The sequence below is a fragment of the Anolis sagrei genome, chromosome 3 (assembly GCF_037176765.1).
Source record: "Anolis sagrei isolate rAnoSag1 chromosome 3, rAnoSag1.mat, whole genome shotgun sequence".
NCBI lineage: Eukaryota > Metazoa > Chordata > Lepidosauria > Squamata > Dactyloidae > Anolis > Anolis sagrei.
Genome location: NC_090023.1, coordinates 79997928 through 80020129, shown reverse-complemented (window position 1 = coordinate 80020129; position 22202 = coordinate 79997928). Strand labels below are relative to the sequence as shown.

Here is a 22202-nt window from a genome sequence, read left to right as displayed (position 1 = left end):
TTTCTTAGGTTTGCTGAATTCTTGTTTACTGAAGAATTCAAGGCTGGTTCCCAATCATTGGAAAGTGTTTACAGCCTTTTTGAGGGCTTCTCAGGGACTGTGTGTTTCCTTGTTGACTTGCTGCAGCCTAACCAGGCTGAGTTCCCACTTTTCAGTGTCTTTGTATAAGATGGAACACGTTCCACTGCTGTGCCAGGTCAACCATTCCAGATGCAGAAACGAAGTTCATGATCATAGAAGGTTATTTAAAAATAATTCATCCATTTCAGCATTACCACTAATGAGATAGCCTTAATGATCCAGAGCAGGTAGGGTGGGACAAAGATAGAGAAAAGCTCTCTCACACATACACATATGCATACAGGAGTAAGGAAAAGAGAGTGTGTGATTTCTAATAGTAGACTCAAGGAACAAGAACTCTTCATATTATTCCAAAACTGAAAAGCAATTCAGTTGAACCCTAAGACGTTATTATAACCTATTCATAAGGGTCAACAGCCTTTAAAAAGGTGCATTTCACAAAATGACAAAACAGACACTTGAATTTTAGGAATGTACAAATGGAGATCAACATGTTAATGGTTACCAAGAACATACAAAAATAAGCATTTTGCTAAATTCCTTTGAAAGCACAGGCAATGCAACAACAAACATATGTAATTTACAATTTCTTCCATATTTTTTGATTGGCTTAATACCACTATTTACACCGTAACTGGGGAATCTTTGACTCTCCAGGTGTTTTGGGCTACATTCCCATAGGCCTGTTTAACACTTGTGAGGTTGTTGGAAACTGTATACCATAACATTTGGAAGTCCAAAAGCTTCCCACTTCTTTATTATATTTCTATGGATTTGGAAACTGTGTACCTGAGCCTTACGATTTAATTGACATATGTAAATATATCAGCACTGTCCATGCACTTGGAAAGACAAAACCTGCCTTTAGCATCGTTATTCTCAGCATTTGAAATGAGTCCATCTAGAAAATATGCAAACAATATCTAGAAACTGAAGTTCTGTCCTTTCCTGTCCCATTTCTCTGCATGTCTTCAAAGGTCCATGAAAAAAGAGTTAACAGTTGCTAAACCACAGCACAATCCCTGTATCCATGCTCCCAAATTTCACATGGGTATTATAGGATAATAACCCTATTTTAAACCAAGGGCTTCTGGACCAAGAGTGTGATAGAGTCATGCTGAAGGACCTAGAAAATGCCTAGAGAAGATATAGTTTGTCAGACATGGATAATGAAACTGCAGATACTGATCCCATGAATATAGAGGTTGTACTGTGTTTACAAGCTCATGTTGCACTTGCATAAAATAGAACTTGGAATGTTACTTTTAAAATAATAATCTGTTACAGTCAAAGATGCAAATCCCATCAAAAGCAGCTTTTTACAATCATAGTAGCCATCTTATAAAAGTAAATCGTTACTTTCCCATTTTTCAAATGTAGGAAAATACAGTTTCCAGTTTATTGAGATTGAGTTCTAATGCCATGAGCCACTGCTTTCCCATCTTAAACACAGACACTTCCTGTCACTGCATCAGCAAATAGCATCACAAATCACAGTACATGAGGCATGGGTATTTCTTCACCATTTTGTGGGGCCACATCTTTCTTATGATAGAAGTAAATAAAAATCCAAATGAATTCAGTAAAACTGAATTAATTAGGAACAAACCAGGGTTTCCCTGTTTTATTCCAAATTATTTACATACCCCAATAGATCCGGGCCTTCCTGAAAGGTCCAAGTCTAATGGGGTACTGGGCCTGTGAGGACTCACTTCTGGGTAGTCCTGGGACTGCCCAGGGGTGAGTCTCCATTTACCATTCCAGCCCAGTTTTTTTTGGTGAGAGTGGGAACAAAAATCTGAGACAAAGTGGGCTTTTAAAACCCACTTTGGCATGGATTTTGGTGCTGTCTAGAAGCGCCTTAAGTCTTTAAGATGATACAGTATTACTTTTTTTTCATCTTCTTTCCTCTCTTTTATGTCTCAAGAGACTAACATGACTACTTCTTTGAAAACCAAGTTGATATCTAATATTAAAATAAAAGTTCCTTTGTGGGAGACAAGATAATACTCTTTGTTGTAATAAGTTAGGAACTATTTGACTGTTCTTTACAACTGACATTTGTGATCAGTTGTGAACTGACTCTAGCATGATAAGACCTGGTTCTTCTATCTCCCTCTCTCATTCAGTCCCCCCCCCCCAAAAAAAATGCTACATTTGAAATCAAGTGCATCCTATACTTTCAAACCAAAAGTTCCATGCATAGTACCTTGAGATTTCACAAAAAGGCAATGTAGAGGCAGAGATACTTACAAAATGATAACAGTTGGAGGTGGAGTTGGGATTACTTTATGATGATTGCTGAGCCAATTTAATATTATTATCTAATCCCATTTTGGAAATTACTAAACTTGTTATGAGTTCCTTGTATTAGCGAGCTCAGTAATTCAGCTTCCCTTAAATCAAGTACAAGCATTGGCTCTGGAAGTCTCTTGATTTATTCCTGCTTGAAACTGATTTTTCTGGTACAGGGTGCATCTACATTATATAATTAATGCACTTTTATATTACTTTAACTGTTAGTGCTTTGAAATCCTGAGCTTTGTAGTTTGATGAGCCATCAGCATGCTTTGGCAGAGAAGATTAAATGCCAGTTGAAGCTGTGTCAAAGGGTATTAATTCTACAATGTACATGCACCCACAGTCCACAGTACTTCTGGCACATGCTTTACAAATGTGTTTGTTTCGATGTTACATGATTTCTAGAGCATCTTACAAACAAAACTGACAATCCGAAAGGAGAAATTCAGTGTTGCTCTCCAGACTTTTACATAATATATTAGAAGACAGTTCCATAATTTTACATTAAAGGCTTTCTCATTATTGATAAAGTTAGTAAATGGTTCTGGTATTAAATGATTTGACATTACAGTCTATTCTATCATGCTGTGCAGTACTTATTCCAGTTGTAAAACACACTTCCTTAAAAGGAACTCCTATTTTGGTGCCTCTTAACTACTGATTTGCAATTGATCTGGTATTCTAATGCCCTTTAGAAAACCCACCAGGCCAAAGGAAGAAATTCTCCCTTTCTTTCTACCACTTTCTTTACAGGATCTCTCATCAAAACTGTTGCACATCAGTTGTTATATAGATGTGATACCGTCACCTGTGCTCCAAGACTTCGGATGTGGAACTTGTCTTTTCTTATTGCAAATATTACCATTAGAAACAAGCTAGCATATACTTACATTATGTTTGGTTACTACAGTAACATGTCACATAACTGATCTGCAAGGCAGAATGACAAAAGGGAAGTTTGGGTTTTTGTTTTGTAGAAAATCTTATTTATACATTTTTAGGCCTCATTTAAAAAGTGTGTTTAGGATTGTAACACCGAATATGTTCTTAAGCATACTAGGTGGCTTCCCTGTGTACTTAAAAAGAAATTTAAGTAGCGTATTGTGAGTATAATTATGCTGACTTAAAGAAGATAAATTTGCTATACATTGTGTGTCAACTTTTGATGTATATGACTTCTGTGCTAGTATCTTAGTCATTACATTTCAACCTAAGTGTCTTACTACTTGTGACCCATGAGCAGCAATATTCAGATCATAGTAAAGTTATTTCAACTAGAACTGTACGGAAAAATACTGAAATTCAACAATGGTATTAGTCTTATTTGTATTATTGTTGTATTATTATTTATGGGATATGGGTTATTTATCTGATTTGTACATATTAGCAAATACTAATTGCTTTTTGGTTGAACTTGGCAGATGTTAGCCAAACTGTGAATTTACTTTTGCTTAAGTTTCTGTTTCCCTGCCTGTTATCAGTCTTGCAGATATTCTGGTGGAAACTTGATGACTGTCTGGTCCCATTGAATCTCTTTCTATTTTGATAATGTGCCATGTGATGTATTTCAGGAAGAAGGGGAACTGTTAACCCATTTGCGCCATGCCATTTCAAGACTTTTGGTCTCTGTGTTAATTTTGACTTCTCTGCTTCATACAAGGGTTATTGTTATTGCATAATACAGAAAGCACTGAAAAAAGTAGAAGAGAGAGAAATCATCTAGAGGCAATATGTCACATTCAGATGTATCTCACATCTCCTGAGACAATCACAACTGGTCAGTAAATAACCACTTTAAATGAATGCAAGTGGTCTGTACATGAAACCCAATGTTTTAACTGATTGGATGTGACAACATTCTGTGATGTGTATCAAATATTTTGCACATATAACCAATCTTTTTCAGAAGGTACTTAGAGACCTAGCCTAATATACTTCATAAGTTTTGAATGAAGGTAGATATACTCTGATGCATTGCAGTGTTCATACTTCACAGTTTTCTAACATAAAAGAAGAGAGAGAAGGAATCCATTAGACTTCTAGAGCTATTCAAGATCTGTTGGGCTTTAAAAAAATTAGATTTTTTGTAATACACACAGATGCATAGCTGAATGTAAAGTAGCCATTTAAGATATAGTGGGAGAAGTAATAACTTTGATTTAAATGTACTACATCTTCCATCTTTACTGAAAACTAAGCCAACAAATAAATAACTGTGAGGAAATATAGAATATCGGTTTTTGTCTCCGTCCAGAATCACAGTCCTGGACACTGATATGATTTTGTAGATATAAGATTAGCTAAGAGTTAGAAGGTCAGGGCAATTTAAGGAAAGAGATTTGCAGTGCAATCCTGTGCATTTTTACTTGAAGCTATCCCCACTCGGTTCAATGAGACATATTTATAGGCAACAGCTGAATTCTTAGCATTGTTTACTCAGGAGTAAATCCCACTTTCAATATGCTTAGCATTGTAGCCTTTGAAAATTACAAAAAAAAATCCACCTAAAGGACAATAACAGCATATAGTACAAAGCCATAAACCAGCAATACTCAGGGCCCTTGAAACAATACAGCATTTTTGGGATGTGAGTAGGCATATTCCAACAAAGCAGCACAGATTTTGCTTCACCGTGTGACTCTTCAATCACATAAACTGTTTAAGAGTGTATTGCCTTGAATATGTCAATATCAGTCATAGACTTCCATCTTCAGTTGTGTGTGTTTGTTTATACATCTCCATACTAAACGTCCTGCTATCAGTTTATCATTCTACTCAACTATACAGGCTCGCAGTTTGAAAGATGTGCTTGAAAGATTGGATTACTGTGAATTTTTACAACCTAACAGTAGACTGTAGCTAAGGTATCAGAAGGCAGATCTTATTTTCTAATAGAAGTATATACGTTTGGAACATTTTCACAGCATGTTTTTCCCATTTTGTCATATTAGATATATATCAAAGAATAGTTCTTTAGAACAAAGTTGGTAGTTGTCAATTTAAAAATTATAGGAGTCCTATTTTTCACATGATAACTCTGATACAACTTGATTACTAGCTAAATTGAACAAGAGCAATATAATATAGCCAATTATGAGACCGAATTAATATTTATTTTGCAAAGCAAAACTGCTACTTGCTGGTCATAAATGTTTTCTAATGCAAACATATTCTTAAACAATGCTATATAAAACCAAAAAATATTTTCTATACATCGATATATAGTATATATAGTGGGAAAGATCGTGTTGATTCCTTCAGTTTCATGTGGAAGGAAACCAATCTTGAACATTTAGTTCCATGTTTAATTGTTGTTATGCTGAGAGGAAATAAGATACAGTAAACCTGGGTTTGATTCTATGCTTCCATGATGCTATTCCATGTGATATCCAGTTTCAGAAATACTGATTTCATCGCAATCCAATTACCAACTTGAACACATTGTCCACAATCCTCTTGTTGAACCAGGGTCTCCACCAATGTTATTGCCTTCTTAAGCATTGCACAAGAAGAAAGTCAGTACCTCCTTGCATAACACTTATCTTCAGCTAAAGTAGTGGTTCACAACCTGTGGGTTCCCAGATGTTTTGGCTCACAACTCCCAGAAATCCTAGCCAATTTACTAGCTTTTAGGACTTCTGGGAGTTGAAGGCCAAAACATCTGGGGACCCACAGGTTGAGAACCACTGAGCTAAACAATGGGGGCTTGCTATTACTCGGTTGCTTTTGTGCAGTTGGAGGATAAGAAGTAGAAGATCTCCAGCAAAGTGCATTGGCAGACTTTTATGCTCCCCTGGGATCTGGGCCATAATGGCTGACTTGTAGTAAAAGGTGATATGCAGGTGAAGACTTGTTAAAAGTTAAGCACACCTGTGTTTACTCTGATTGTTCGGCAATCTGGAAAATAATGATCATATTGCCCTTGAAGTTCAGATAATATTGCACCACCAGCATCACTAACATTTTGCCATTGCCTGAAGCAAATGTAGGATTCAAGTCCAAGCTCTCACTGAAGACCAGGGGCTGCTTGTGGTATGATTAAATCCTGGCAAAAGTCCCAGTTGTGCTAAAGGATAGGCTAAAGTAATTTTTGTCATAGAATAACCAGCAGAGTAGAGGAATAAATGTTTTTCATTGCTGTTTTGTAACCATTGTTTATAATCTCTGCTCATTTGTTTCAGTTTATGGTAATCATACCATACAGAGAGATCTATATCCTCAGCTTTGATATCTGCTCACTGCCAGAAAGTTGTATAATCTTTTTAGAATCATTGATGCATTTACTCTTGTAGAATTGCACCTTAAGGTTCAACAAAAACTCTTGCTACTGTTTTAAATGCTGTGATATTTCAAAACGTGTTATTGTATTAGTTTTGTACTGTTGACTAAAGAGACATAAGAAAGGGACATTTTTCAAAGGTTATTGTAATGGTGATCAAAATGCTAACTTAACCCTGGCAGAAGAACTCTTTCCATTTATCCATATTCTTTATATGAAACTTGTGTTATATTTTGCCTTAAATCAAATAAAGCTAAACTATATGCTTTGTGGCTATTTGTATATATTAAACAATGGTCTGATTTAGACATAATGCGACACCATGGCTTGATAGAAGCTTTCCCAACCAGATGCTCTTCCAATATGTCAGATTACAATGCCCAGAATTTACCAGTCATACTGTTTTGTGCTTTCACCATTGAATTCAAATATTGCTCCCTATTCTTAAACTATGGTCAAGCATAACTATGGTTTAGGAACAAGCCAACCATGGTTCGAAGAGACTTGTTTTAATAAAACCAGATTTTACCCTTACCACAATTGTTCAGACATTGTAATCTACCAAGGTTAATTATACTGTAAGGAAATATGTTTGTTTCAATATATTTGCTCTTTGTGGTAAAGTGATATGATTTCTTTATAGTCAGTTAAGAACTTACTCTTTGCAAATTTGCATCTTAAGGTTAAATAAAAATGATTATTGCTGTGACATTTCAAAATGTGCTGGAAGAGAGGAGGTGAGAAAAGAACAAACAACCCTGAGGCTCATTTGCATAACACTATCCACTTCCTCCCACTAAACATGTCAAGTGTTTGGAAGAGTAGATTACCATACAGCTCAGCTCCATTTTTAAAGTTTATTAAACTTCAAAAACTTTGTTTTTCAGGAGAGACATCCTGCTATAGCACATTTTGCTCTAATTTCCCAATGATTGAATATCTTGTAGAGTTTCCACAGTTTTAACACAGTTTGTGGGCACAAAAATGAAGTTTCTGGAGCACAACAGCCACTTTCAAAATAAGGAACAGGAAGTAACACTTGCAAACTATGAACATGTTGTTATTATTATTACTATTCAGAGGCAGGATGGCCATCTGTCAGAGTGCTTTGATTGTGCTTTTGCTGCATGGCAGAAAGAAGGCGGTGGGACTAGATGGCCCTTGAGGTCAACTGAACGGAAGAGGAGGAGGAAAGGAGGTGTCTGGGAGCTCTCTCTTTGCTGTCATTCCAGTGATCCTCCCCCCCCCTCTCTCCCTCTCTCTCTCTCCTTCCCCATATTAGAAGAAGGAAGGATGGGGAGGAGGAAGGAAGGAGGCATCTGGGGGCTCTCTCTTTGCTCCCCATGTTAGAAGAAGGAAGGCAGGAGGGAAAGAAGGAGGGAAGGAGGTGTCTAGAGGTTCTCCCTTCATTTCCCATGTTAGAAGTAAAATGGAAGGAGGGAAAGAATGAGAAGAGGAGGAGGTAACACATGGCACACAGAACACAAGAGAAGGAAAAAGCCTCCAGAAAGTGAGACAAACAGGAACACTGCTGATCTTCTCTCCTTTGTAAGCAAAAGGTAATCATAGAATCATAGAGTTGGAAGAGACTTCATGGGCCATCCAGTCCAACCCCCTAATAGTGGAGCTTTTTCCCAAAGGAGCATTTCTGCTCCTCACAAACTGCCTAACCGTATCATTTTAAAGCTGAGAATGACAAATACTATCACATGACAGAACTGACCATTTTGCCCATCTCTATCTGGATAATTTGCAAAAAAAATCACTTACCAACCCGCTTAGCAAGTGGCTGAAAAGATAACCCTTTGCAATGCTTTTTTAAATCCCTGGGTAACAACGGAAAAATTTGTTTCTAAAATCGATTCTTTTTGGGGGGGGGGGGGGGGTTGCGTTTCGATTTTAAAAAGAATTCTGAAATTTTTCTTTTAAAAAGTTCGATATTTACAAAATTTCGTAAATGTTAAAAAAATTACGAAACAATAACGAAACAATAACGAATCGATTCGTTAATGGCGGACGCGACCGCGAAATACGCTAAAAAACCTCCAAATGGGACAGGGGGAACTTCTGAAGCTTTCCTCTCCCTCTGTTGTTGACTGTTGGTGTGATATTATAATTTTTTTTCACTAATTAAATAAAAAACAACTATAAAACTTGCCCCAGACATGCGGAAATAATAACAAAACGACTTCAAAACGATAACAAAATGAATACATAACGAATCCGAAACAATTACGAAACGAATTTAAAAATTCGTTTCATTTTTAAGTTGCTCCAGAATGGTTCGTTATCGCTTCGTTATAAAAAAAATAATGAATTTTTAACGAATTACGAATTAACGAAACAAAACTGCCCAGCCCTAACTTGTTTTCTACATCATGTGATGGACACTGTAGGTTGCCATTTCTTAAGTGGGTGTCTTAGTAGTTTTTAATGACTGTGATGAAGTGTAGCAAGATTCAGTGTTCTATTATTATTTACAGTATTTATATACCACCTTTCTTACCCCTGGGGGGACTCAAAGCGGTTCTATACATGGTTTGGGTCTAGTTTACCTACAGGATCACCTTCTCCCGTACAATCCACCCCAAACACTTAGGTCCCCTGGGGGGTAGCTACTCCAGCCTGCCAGACCTGACTGGCAACCATCACCTAGAGGATCTTTCTGTTATCTTCCTCAAGACTGGAACGACCTGACAAAAGAGATTCGACAGCTAGATTAGTGTCAGAATTTGACACACTTGAAGACTCATCTCTTCTGGTCAATTTTAAGTTGTGATTTTTAATCTGCATTTTATCAGTAACTTATATTGTAACTCTCTGTATCTTGTTGTATGTCACCTCTTGTTTTAATGATGTCATATCCCACCTTGAACCATAGGGAGGAAAATCAGTTACTGTCAACATGAATATGATCTTTTTACTCCTGTGTTATGATTCCATGCTATGCAATCTCCAAACCAGTAACCAGTATAAACCTCACATATTATGTTTGAGATGCCCTCCAACATAGAACAGCCATAGTGGGTTATATGGGATTTAGCTCCACATCCTAAATTTAGTACAGCTTTACATAAACAAGGATTCAATTATCTGTAAGTTGAAAAAATGATTCCAAAAAGCTAAGCTTGATTTTGCCATTTTCTATAAGGGACACCATTGCAACACACTGTTGCACAAGCCACATCATGTACATCCATGCATGTTGGTGTCCACTGGGAGGGAGTGGTGATCTTGAACCCAAATCTCAATGAGTACCAAGGGTCTACTAAATTCCCAACTAGAATAAATATGTACATCGAATAAATTGAACCTAAATAAATGCTGTCTTCCCAAGCTCTACTCTTCTTTGATCCACATGCTGGATTTTTTGAAAGATAGCACATACTACATATTGGCATTAAACATCGACAGCACATTTTGCACTTGACAGAAACAAACTTAATTGTTGAGAATCCAGTTGGCACTCTCATTGATTACAGCAATGTAAAAGTTAACAACACACAAAAACCCCTCCAGATTTGCCATTATTTCTTTCAGAGATAGGACAGTTAAACACACCACTCATCAATATTTCAGCAATACCAGTAGATGTTTAAGGGTGGGTCAACTGTCACTTGGGTTTCAATACTTAATAATGCTTTCTTTTTTAAAATTTGCTATACCGTAGCGTCATAGAATCATAGAGTTGGGAGACATCTTGTGGGCCACCCAGTCCAACCCTCTGCCAAGAAATAGGAAAATCGCTGTCAAAGTTCCCTGACATATGGTCATCCAGCCTCTGTTTAAAAGCCTCCAAAGGAGCCTCCACCACACTCTGGGGCAGAGAGTTCCACAGCTGAACAGCTCTCATAGTTAAGAAGTTCTTCCTAATGTGCAGGTGGAATCTCCTTTCCTGTAGTTTGAAGCCGTTATTCCATGTCCTAGTCTCCAGGGCAGCAGAAAACTAGCTTGCTCCCTCCTCCCTATGACTCCCCCTCACATATTTATACATGGCCCTCATCATGTCTTCTCTCAGCCTTCTCTTTTGCAGGCTAAACATGCCCAGCTTTTTAAGCCAAACCTCATAGGGCTTGTTCTCCAGACTCATCAAATGCAATATATAGGGAACAAAATTACACTATAGTCTCGTTTATCCAACATTTTCTCTTCCAACAGTCTGTATTATCCAACACAGTCTGCCTCCTGCCTGGATACACAGCTGTTTCTATAAATTGCAATGTTTTGGTGCTAAATTCATAAATACAGTAATTACTGCAGAACGTTACCGTGTATTGAACTGCTTTTTTTTTGATTTCTTGTAAAACATGATGTTTTGGTGCTTAATTTGTAAAATCATAATGTAATTTGATGTTTAATAGGCACTTCCTTAATTTGTCCTTATTGTCCAACATTTTCATTTATCCAACGTTCTGCCGGCCTATTTATGTTGGATAAGCAAGACTCTACTGTACATTACATGCTTACCCAGTGAATTTTAACTTTCATTATATGGGTGTGGTCTGTGTTTTGCCCCACCTCAAACCACAAGGTGAAGTGAGCAATAAACAACAAGAACAACAACAACAATAATAATAATAATTCAATTTCAAAACATCAGGTGCCTGTGTGACTTTTGGCCCACCCTATACTCATTTGTTAGGCGATCCCTCATTGTCCAAGTAAGATTGTCCTCCAAGTGCGGTGTCCTAGTGGTGGGTAGGTGACTGTGGGTAGGTGACTGTGGAACCCTATTCTTGACCCGCATGTTCTCCCACAGTGAGGGCATCGGTTTCCAGGTGGAAGGTGAATCCGGTCGGGGTTGACTTGATGTGCCTTCCTCTTGTCATGTTTCTCCCTTTCACCCTCCATTCGTGCCTCTTCAAATTCCACAGCACTGCTGGTCACAGCTGACCTCCAGATAGAGTGCTCAGGAGCCAGGGCTTCCCAGTTCTCAGTGTCTATGCCACAGTTTTTAAGGTTGGCTTTGAGCCCATCTTTAAATCTCTTTTCCTGTCCTCCAACATTCAGTTTCCTGTTCTTGAGTTCAGAGTAGAATAACTGCTTTGGGAGACGGTGATCAGGTATGGCCAGTCCAACGGAGTTGATGGTGTAGGAGCATCACTTCAATGCTGGTGGTCTTTGCTTCTTCCAGCACACTGACATTTGTCCGCCTGTCTTCCCTAGAGATTTGCAGTATTTTTCAGAGGCAACACTGATGGAATTGTTCCAGGAGTTAAGTGTGACGTCTGTAGACAGTCCATGTTTTGCAGACATATAGCAGGGTTGGGAGGACAATAGCTTTATAATCAAGCACCCTGGTCTCCCTAGGGTATCCCGGTCCTCAAACACTCTGGGCTTCGGAAAAATGCTGCACTCGCAGAGCTCAGGTGGTGTGGTATTTCAGTGTCAACATTGACTTTGGTGGAGAGGTGGCTGCAAAGATAGTGGAAATGGTCAACTGGGTGGGTCAACTGTTCCGTTGTGCCTTTGACTAGACAGGTATTATTGGCCCAATAATACCAAAGTTCTGGCACTTTAGCTATGGGTTTCTGCTCCAAAATCCTGTCATTTAATGACCAAGGACATTACTCTCCAATCCTTGGCACTGAATTTTGTACTTTCCCTTAGCTCTAGGAATTTTGCAGAAACCCATAGCCTTCTGAACTCAGCACTTTTATTGTTCTCCAAGGTACTGTTTTTATGATGTTATGTTTTATTGTGATATGTTTCTATTCAGGGGTGGTTTTTTTTTGATGTTTTGTTTTTATTTTATTGCATTTTAATGTTTTTAACTCTGTGGTCTCTAGGTTTGTCTCTTTGTAAGCCATCCCTTCAGGGAGATAGAACTGGGGTATAAAAATAAAGTTATTATTATTTGAAATTCAAAAAGATTAGTACACAGCAAACAAGGTCACTCTGCTGGCTGTTCTATTGGACCACACATCAGACACTTCCGAAGTGATGTATAGGTGAATAATGTGTGCAGATCCCAGTAGAGTGGCCTTTTGCAGCTGACAGGTGGTAATTTTGTCAGCATAGATTGTGTTTAAGTGCAGGCCAAGGTCTGTAGGCACTGCACCCAGTGTGCCGATCACCACTGGGACCACCTTGATTGGCTTGTGCCAGAGCCTTTTCAGTTCAATCTTTAAATCCTCATATCATGTCAGCTTTTCCAGTTGTTTTGCTTCAATCCTGCTGTCGCCTGGGATTGCAACATCGACAATCCATACTTTGTTTTTTAACATGATTGTGAGGTCAGGAGTATTGTGTTCCAAAACTCTGTCTGTCTGAATCCGGAAGTCCCAAAGGAGTTTGCCCTGTTCATTCTCTGTAACTTTTTTCGGCTTGTGATCCCACCAGTTCTTTGTCGCAGGCAGATGGTATTTGTGGCACAAGTTCCAATGAATCATCTGAGCAACGGTGTTGTGCCCCTGCTTGTGGTCTATCTGCGTGATCTTGCAGCAGCTGAGGATGTGATCTATTGTTGTTGTTATTATTATTATTATTATTATTATTATTATTACTATTAAATGGTCAACATTTTCCAATGTTGCACCATTAAGCTGTATTTTTGGCATTGCCGAGGGATTGGCTGGTGCCTGCTAGAAGAGTACTTTGGTTTTCTCAATGTTCAGTGAGAGGTCAAGCATAGGGCTCCACCCTATACTACAAGAATGGGCGAGATATGAAAGGAGGAGGCCTGAAGAGGCTTAATTGGCAGGAAACAGGCCCGGTTTCCCCAAATAATTCAAACGAAGCTGAATTGTATGGGCGCAGATGCAGGAGAGCGCCTCCCAGGCAAGCCTTGAGCAGGAGGGGCGAGGCGAGGAGACGGGGGCCCCAGGGAAGGAAGCAAGGCTGGCAGCCGCATCCCTCCGAGGCGGGGATCAAGGCAAGCGGAGCGCCTCGCCCCATTGGGCGGCCGGCGCCGCATCTGCCGCAAGCCCGCCCCCTGCCGGCCCTACCTGGCCTGGTTCCGGGGCCCAGCCATGGGCGCCGGCGGGGGTCTTCCTCCTCCTCCTCCCGGGCCCCCTTCCTGAGCCGCGGAGCAGACCGGAGCCAGGGCGCGAGGATGAAATTCCCGGGCTCGGTCCTGGTCTCGCTCTTCCTCTTCGTGGCGGAGACGGCGTGCGCGCTGTACCTGAGCAGCACCTACCGCTCGGGCGGGGACCGCATCTGGCAGTCGCTGACGCTGCTCTTCGCCCTCCTGCCCTGCGTCCTGGTCCAGTTCAGCCTGGTCTTCGTCCACCGCGACCTCAGCCGGGACCGGCCCCTGGTCCTCCTGCTCCACATCCTGCAGCTGGGACCCGTCGTCAGGTGGGGAAGCCTTGGGGCCCCCCAAAAGCAAAGCCTAATAGCTAGCCTCCCATCACAGCAGCAGCAGGAGGAGGAGGAGGAAGGTAGTGGCGTGAGTTGGGGGGGGGGGGAGCCACCGGCGGGATTAATACCCTGAATGGGGAGGCGCCCTGTGCCACAATGAAGACCATCACCCTACCAGAATCTCATTTTATGCCCCACAAAACGACCCCACCCCATTTCCAATCATTGTGTCTTGAAGGCATTGGGAAAGAAAAGGAGGAGCTCTCCAGAGAAAATGTCATCTCAAGCTCTGAGGATGCCTGGCATAGATGCAGGCGAAACGTCAGGAGATAATTTATTTTATTTTACTTTATTTATTTATCAATCTATTTTATTTTTATTTTTATATTTTATTTTATATTTATTTTATTTTATCTATTTATTTCGTACCCCGTCCTTCTCATCCCTGGGATGGGGGGAAGGGGCTCAGGTCAACTTTACGACAAGCACTCATTTGAGCGCTAGCCACAGTCATAAAGGTAAAAGTTTTCCCCTGACATTAAGTCCAGTCGTGTCCCACTCTTGGGGGTGGGTCTCATCTCCATTTCTAAGCCAAAGAGCTGGCATTGTCCATAGACACCTCCAAGGTCATGTGGCCAGCATGGCTGCATGGAGCACCGTTACCTTTCCACCAGACCAGTACCTATTGATCTACTCACATTTGCATGTTTTCAAACTGCTAGGTTGGCAGAAGCTGGGGCTGACAGTGGAAGCTCACGCCACTTCCCAGATTCAAACCTGTGACCACTTCTGGGGGCTCCCGAGCCACAGTCATATATACATTTAAAGATCATCAAAATACATTACATTAAAAACATTTGATTTTAAAAATGAGTTTAAAAATCCATGTCAGGGACAGTCCACTGTCATACATATCACATTGAGTCTTATCCCAATTTCTGCTGCTACTGTTCAAATGCTCGATCCCACAACCAGGTTTTTAGTTTCTTTCTAAAAGACAGGAGGGAGGGGGCCAGTCTGATGAAACTGGGAAACTCTTGACTGCTTGAGGCAAGCGTGAATGTTGCAAATGGTCACATTAATTAGCATTAATGGCCTTGCAGCATCAAAACCTGGCTGGTTGCTGCCTGGAGGGATCTTTTGTTGGGAATTTTGTCCCCCCTTTGTTCCCTCAGGCAGCATCCAGCCAGGCTTTGAAGCTGCAAGGCCATCAAATACTAATTAAGCAGGCCAATTACAACATTCACACTTTCCTCAAACAGACAAGAGTTCTTTCTCCCATCCTGGACATTCCACAGATTTATAAACCTCCCTTGTCTACTTTCCAAGAGACCTCACAACCTCTGAGGATGCCTGTCATAGATGTGGGCAAAACATTAGGAGATAATGCTTCTGGAAGATGGCCATACAACCTGGAAAACTCACAGCAACCCAGTGATTCCAGCCATGAAAGCCTTCAACAGCACAATCCTTATTCCTTTCTTTTTCTTTTCACTCACCATACTAGATGCTGGAACTGTACTGGAAAATGCATGTCATGTGGCTTCCTTGTCCCAGGTAGTTGTTTAGTGAATTTGGGTGTATCTATACCAGGCATGGGTAAACTGGGGCCCTCCAGGTGTTTTGGACGTCAACTCCCACAATTCCTAACAACTTCAGGCCCTTTCTGCTTAAGCGACTGAGGGGAAAAAGGAAGGGGGCTGAGGCTGTTAGGAATTGTGGGAGTTGAAGTCCAAAACACCTGGAAGGAGGGGCCAAGTTTGCCCGGGCCTCATCTATACTGTAGAATGAATGTAGTTTGGTGCACCTTCACAACCATAGCTCAATGCTAACTGTAGCTCGGAAAGGCAACATTTATCTTTGGCAGAGAAGGCTAAATATCATGTAAAGTTGGACCTCCCAGTTCAGTGGCAGTTCAAGGTGTGTCAAAATACATTAATTTGTCAGTGTGGATGCACTCTGTGTGGCAAGGAAGTATGTGTGTTGTGTTTGTGTAAAAGACACACCCATCATTGGAGTGTGCTTCTGGGAGAGCTGTTTCACTTAACTGAAGCAATAAAGTATGAATTTAAAGGGGGGGGGGGGTGGACAGGGACTGCAATTAGCCATAACCTGGGTGTTTGCCACTCTACATGGGTCTTGTTTATAAGTAAACATATATAAGATTATGCTCCAATAATTATTTTCACATTCATTTAGAGTTTTATGCTCCTAAGAACTAACTAGAGCATGTTGTTATTTTTTTGCCCATATAATAATGCATAATTCTTAAGTTCTCATCATCAGCATCTCAGCATAGAATCATAGAATCATAGAATCAAAGAGTTGGAAGAGACCTCATGGGCCATCCAGTCCAACCCCCTGCCAAGAAGCAGGAATATTGCGTTCAAATCACCCCTGACAGATGGCCATCCAGCCTCTGTTTAAAAGCTTCCAAAGAAGGAGCCTCCACCACACTCCGGGGCAGAGAGTTCCACTGCTGAACGGCTCTCACAGTCAGGAAGTTCTTCCTCATGTTCAGATGGAATCTCCTCTCTTGTAGTTTGAAGCTATTGTTCCGCGTCCTAGTCTCCAGAGAAGCAGAAAACAAGCTTGCTCCCTCCTCCCTGTGGCTTCCTCTCACATATTTATACATGGCTATCATATCCCCTCTCAGCCTTCTCTTCTTCAGGCTAAACATGCCCAGCTCCTTAAGCCGTTCCTCATAGGGCTTGTTCTCCAGACCTTTTATCATTTTAGTCGCTCTCCTCTGGACACATTCCAGCTTGTCAATATCTCTCTTGAATTGTGGTGCCCAGAATTGGACACAATATTCCAGGTGTGGTCTAACCAAAGCGGAATAGAGGGGTAGCATTATTTCCTTAGATCTAGACACTATGCTCCTATTGATACAGGCCAAAAACCCATTGGCTTTTTTTGCCGCCACATCACATTGTTGGCTCATGTTTAACTTGTTGTCCACGAGGACAACAAGTTTCCCAAATTGGGAAAGAAGTCGTCCAGGAATACCTGGCCGCTCTTAATGAGTTCAAGTCCCCAGGACCAGATCAACTACACCCAAGAGTATTGAAGGAACTAGCGGAAGTCATTTCGGAACCATTGGCAATCATCTTTGAGAGTTCTTGGAGAACGGGAGAAGTTCCAGCAGATTGGAGGAGGGCCAATGTGGTCCCAATCTTCAAGAAGGGAAAAAAGGACGACCCAAACAACTACCGTCCGGTCAGCCTCACGTCGATACCGGGCAAGATTCTGGAAAAGATTGTTAAGGAAGTGGTCTGCAAACACTTAGAAACAAATGCAGTCATCGCTAATAGTCAACATGGATTTATCAAAAACAAGTCATGCCAGACTAATCTGATCTCTTTCTTCGATAGAGCTACAAGCTGGGTAGATGCGGGGAATGCCGTGGATGTAGCGTACCTGGATTTCAGTAAGGCCTTCGACAAGGTCCCCCATGACCTTCTGGCAAGGAAACTAGTCCAATGTGGGCTAGGCAAAACTACGGTGAGGTGGATCTGTAATTGGTTAAGTGGACGAACACAGAGAGTGCTCACTAATGCTTCCTCTTCATCTTGGAAAGAAGTGACGAGCGGAGTGCCGCAGGGTTCCGTCCTGGGCCCGGTCCTGTTCAACATCTTTATTAATGACTTAGATGAAGGGCTAGAAGGCATGATCATCAAGTTTGCAGACGACACCAAATTGGGAGGGATAGCCAATAGTCCAGAGGACAGGAGCAGAATTCAAAACGATCTTGACAGATTAGAGAGATGGGCCAAAACTAACAAAATGAAGTTCAACAGTGACAAATGCAAGATACTCCACTTTGGCAGAAAAAATGAGATGCAAAGATACAGAATGGGGGACGCCTGGCTCGAGAGCAGTACGTGTGAAAAAGATCTTGGAGTCCTCGTGGACAACAAGTTAAACATGAGCCAACAATGTGATGTGGCGGCAAAAAAAGCCAATGGGATTTTGGCCTGCATCAATAGGAGCATAGTGTCTAGATCTAAGGAAGTAATGCTACCCCTCTATTCTGCTTTGGTTAGACCACATCTGGAATATTGTGTCCAATTCTGGGCACCACAATTCAAGAGAGATATTGACAAGCTGGAAAGTGTCCAGAGGAGGGCGACTAAAATGATCAAGGGTCTGGAGAACAAGCCCTATGAGGAGCGGCTTAGGGAACTGGGCATGTTTAGCCTGAAGAAGAGAAGGCTGAGAGGAGATATGATAGCCATGTATAAATATGTGAGAGGAAGCCACAGGGAGGAGGGAGCTAGCTTGTTTTCTGCTTCCTTGGAGACTAGGACACGGAACAATGGCTTCAAACTACAAGAAAGGAGATTCCATCTGAACATTAGGAAGAACTTCCTGACTGTGAGAGCCGTTCAGCAGTGGAACTCTCTGCCCCGGAGTGTGGTGGAGGCTCCTTCTTTGGAAGCTTTTAAACAGAGGCTGGATGGCCATCTGTCAGGGGTGATTTGAATGCAATATTCCTGCTTCTTGGCAGGGGGTTGGACTGGATGGCCCATGAGGTCTCTTCCAACTCTTTGATTCTATGATTCTATGATTCTATGATTCTAGGACTCCAAGATCTTTTTCACACGTACTGCTCTCGAGCCAGGCGTCCCCCATTCTGTATCTTTGCATTTCGTTTTTCCTGCCAAAGTGGAGTATCTTGCATTTGTCACTGCTGAACTTCATTTTGTTAATTTTGGCCCGTCTCTCTAATCTGTCAAGATAGTTTTGAATCCTGCTCCTGTCCTCTGGAGTATTGGCTATCCCTCCCAATTTGGTGTCGTCTGCAAACTTGATGATCTTGCCTTCTAGCCCTTCATCTAAGTCATTAATAAAGATGTTGAACAGGACCGGGCCCAGGACGGAACCCTGCGGCACTCCACTTGTCACTTCTTTCTAGGATGAAGAGGAAGCATTGGTGAGCACCCTCTGGGTTCATCCATTTAACCAATTACAGATCCACCTCACCGTAGTTTTGCCTAGCCCACATTGGACTAGTTTCCTTGCCAGAAGGTCATGGGGGACCTTGTCGAAGGCCTTACTGAAATCCAGGTACGCTACATCCACGGCATTCCCTGCATCTACACAGCTTGTAACTCTATAAAAAAAAAAGAGATCAGATTAGTCTGGCATGACTTGTTTTTGATAAATCCATGTTAACTATTAGCGATGACCGCATTTGTTTCTAAGTGTTTGCAGACCACTTCCTTAACAATCTTTTCCAGAATCTTGCCTGGTATCGACGTGAGGCTGACCAGACGGTAGTTGTTTGGGTCGTCCTTTTTTCCCTTCTTGAAGATTGGGACCACATTGGCCCTCCTCCAATCTGCTGGAACTTCTCCCGTTCTCCAAGAACTCTCAAAGATGGTTGCCAATGGTTCCGAAATGACTTCCGCTAGTTCCTTCAATACTCTTGGGTGTAGTTGATTTGGCCCTGGGGACTTGAACTCATTTAGAGCAGCCAGGTATTCCTGTACGACTTCTTTCCCAATTTGGAGTTGGATGTCCTCAAATCCCTCATCCACTCCGTCTTGCTGAGGTTGAAGATGACTTTCTTTTTGTGAGAAGACCGAGGCAAAGAAGGTATTTGGTAGTTCTGCCTTTTCCCTATCCCTGTCAGCATTGCCCCATCTTCTCCTCGAAGAGGCCCCATTGCCTCCTTGTTTTTCCTTTTTCTACTGACATAAGAAAAGAATCCCTTTTTATTGTTTTTAATGTCCCTGGCAAGCCTGAGCTCATTTTGTGCTTTAGCCTTGCGGACCTTTTCCCTACAGGTGTTGGCTATTTGTTTGAATTCTTCTTTGGTGATTTCTCCCTTTTTCCAGTTCTTCTGCATGTCTCTTTTGTGTCTCAGCACAGTTACAAGTTCTTTGGACATCCATTCTGGCTTCTTTGCACTTGTCCTATTTTTTCTTTTTGTTGGCACGGTTTGCAACTGCGCCTTGAGTATTTCACTCTTGAGAAACTCCCATCCATCCGTAACTCCCTTGTCTTTTAGTATCTGTGTCCACGGAATGCTGCTCAGTGTTTCCTTCATTTTTTGGAAATCAGCTCTCCTAACGTCCAAAATGCGGGTTTGACTTGTCTTCGTTTCGGCCTTCCTTTGTACCTCAAATTGCAGGAGCACATGGTGACTTGCCCCTAAGGATCCGACCACTTCAACTGCATCGATCAGGTCCTCCGCATTTGTTAGGATGAGATCAAGAGCAGTCAGAATAATGATAATAGTGAAGGAAGGTTTGGCTTTCCCTTCCTATTCAAATTACCAGTTTTCTGGAAAATGGTACACAGGGCCTATGTAGCCACATGTTTCTTTCAAGGCTCATCCAATATCTATCTATCTATCTATCTATCTATCTATCTGGGCTGGGCAACCACGGAAAAATTTGTTTCTAAACTCGATTCGTTTTTAGGGGGTTTTTGCGTTTCGTTTTTTACAAGAATTCCGAAATTTTTCTTTTAAAAAGTTCGATATTTACAAAATTTCAGAAATTACGAAACAATTTTGAAACAATAACGAATCGATTCGTTAATGGCGGACGCAATTGCGCAATACGCTACAAAACCCTCCAAATGGGACAGGGGGAACTTCTGAAGTTTCCCTCTCCCTCTGTTGTTGACTGTTGGTGTGATAATTTTTTTTATCACTGATAAAACAAACAACAACCATAAAACTTGCACCAGACATACGGAAATAATAACGAAATAATAACGAAACAATTTCGAAACAATTACAAAACAATTACGAAACAATAAGAAATAAATTTTAAAAATTCATTTCGATTTTTAGTTGCTCCTGAATGGTTCAATATCGGATCGTAAGCTACTTTAAATACGAATTATTAACGAATTACGAAATTAACGAACGAAACCGCCCAGCCCTACTATCTATCTATCTATCTATCTATCTATCTATCTATCTATCTATCCCTCTATCCCTATACCGAGAGAGAGAGAGAGAGAGAGAGAGAGGTATTGGTGATGTATATATGTATGATAAATAGGTTGAAGACATGTGGTGTTCAAAGCTCAAAATTTTTTGAGATTGTTTTAAGAGGACAAATGTTGAGACATGTCCTTTAGTCCACGGAATCCACTGGTTAAAAAGAGCTTTCTGAATTCATTTGTTACTGAAGTTGGCCACTATCTAAAAAGGCTCCCATTATGATTTGAACTCTTATTGGGTCCTAATAAGTTTCTCCCGTATTAGTTCCAGAGACAATTGGAGTGGATAGGGCTGTTCCAGGTTCATTTCATCTTCATTGCCAGACCATTTGTTTTCAAGAGGGCTTCGGGTACATCTACACTGTAATTAATGTAGTTTGACTCCACTTTAACTGCCATAGCTCAGAGTTATGGAATTATGTGAGTTCTAGTTTCCCTGAGTTGTTAGCCTTCTCTGCCAAAGAGTGCTGGTGCCTCACCAAACTTTAAATCCCAGAATTCCACACCATTGAGCTATTGCAGTTAACATGGTGTCAAACTACATTAGTTTTACAGTGGAGATGCACCCTTTTGAAACATTGGCATTTTCTATTAAAGCCACTGATTACTTGTTATTAGAATGCCCAAGTCATTGTGCCCTCTCTTAGCCAGATTCCTTGAGAATACACAACCTTTTTTTCTTTTTGCTGTGGCACCCAGTGTGACACAATTGGCACATTTACTATTTGCATTTAAGCAGGCATTCAAAATGGCAGTAAATTCAAAATTGCAGGAAGAATAATATTATTTTCCCTGAAATACTTTGCTCTTCCTTTTCTCGTTTTTCACTTTTTGTTGCTTTTTTTCTATCTTATCTTGCTGGGTCTTGTTTTATGACATTGTAAATCTAAGTGTCTGGGATTTACAAATGTGGGTTATAGGTCAATCTGTTTCAAGATGTTCTGCCATTCTCTTTTTGGGTCAAAACGTTTGACTAAATGAGCTTTCTAATCTGTTAATATGTCTGCAGCCATATACAAGTCAAACATTAGACTAGGAAAGGCAAGGGGAAAGACCAAAAAAGACGGATTTTCAAGCAATGCTATTGCCAAATTTAATAATATCACATTCATCCACCTGCTGATCTTTATGCCATGATATACACCAGTGGTTCTCAACCTTCCTAATGCCATGGCCCCTTAATGCAGTTCCTCATGTTGTGGTGACCTCCAACCATAATATTGTTTTCATTGCTACTTCATAACTGTAATTTTGCTACTTTTTTGAATTATAATGT

General features: G+C 40.9%; 2 protein-coding genes across 2 annotated transcripts in view; both read left to right on the top strand.

Moving 5' to 3' along the window:
- Positions 1 to 6927, top strand: part of LANCL3 (LanC like family member 3) — a 42986-nt gene extending 36059 nt beyond the window's left edge. The window contains exon 5 of the mRNA XM_060770149.2: positions 9 to 6927. Within this exon, the coding sequence (XP_060626132.2) occupies positions 9 to 168 (160 nt within the window). The 3' untranslated portion in view covers positions 169 to 6927. The remainder of the gene's footprint in view (positions 1 to 8) is intronic.
- Positions 6928 to 13500: 6573 nt separating this feature from the next.
- The window catches only part of XK (X-linked Kx blood group antigen, Kell and VPS13A binding protein), a 30830-nt gene continuing 22128 nt past the window's right edge, over positions 13501 to 22202 (top strand). The window contains exon 1 of the mRNA XM_060770151.2: positions 13501 to 13960. Coding sequence (XP_060626134.2) covers positions 13716 to 13960 — 245 coding nt within the window. The 5' untranslated portion in view covers positions 13501 to 13715. The remainder of the gene's footprint in view (positions 13961 to 22202) is intronic.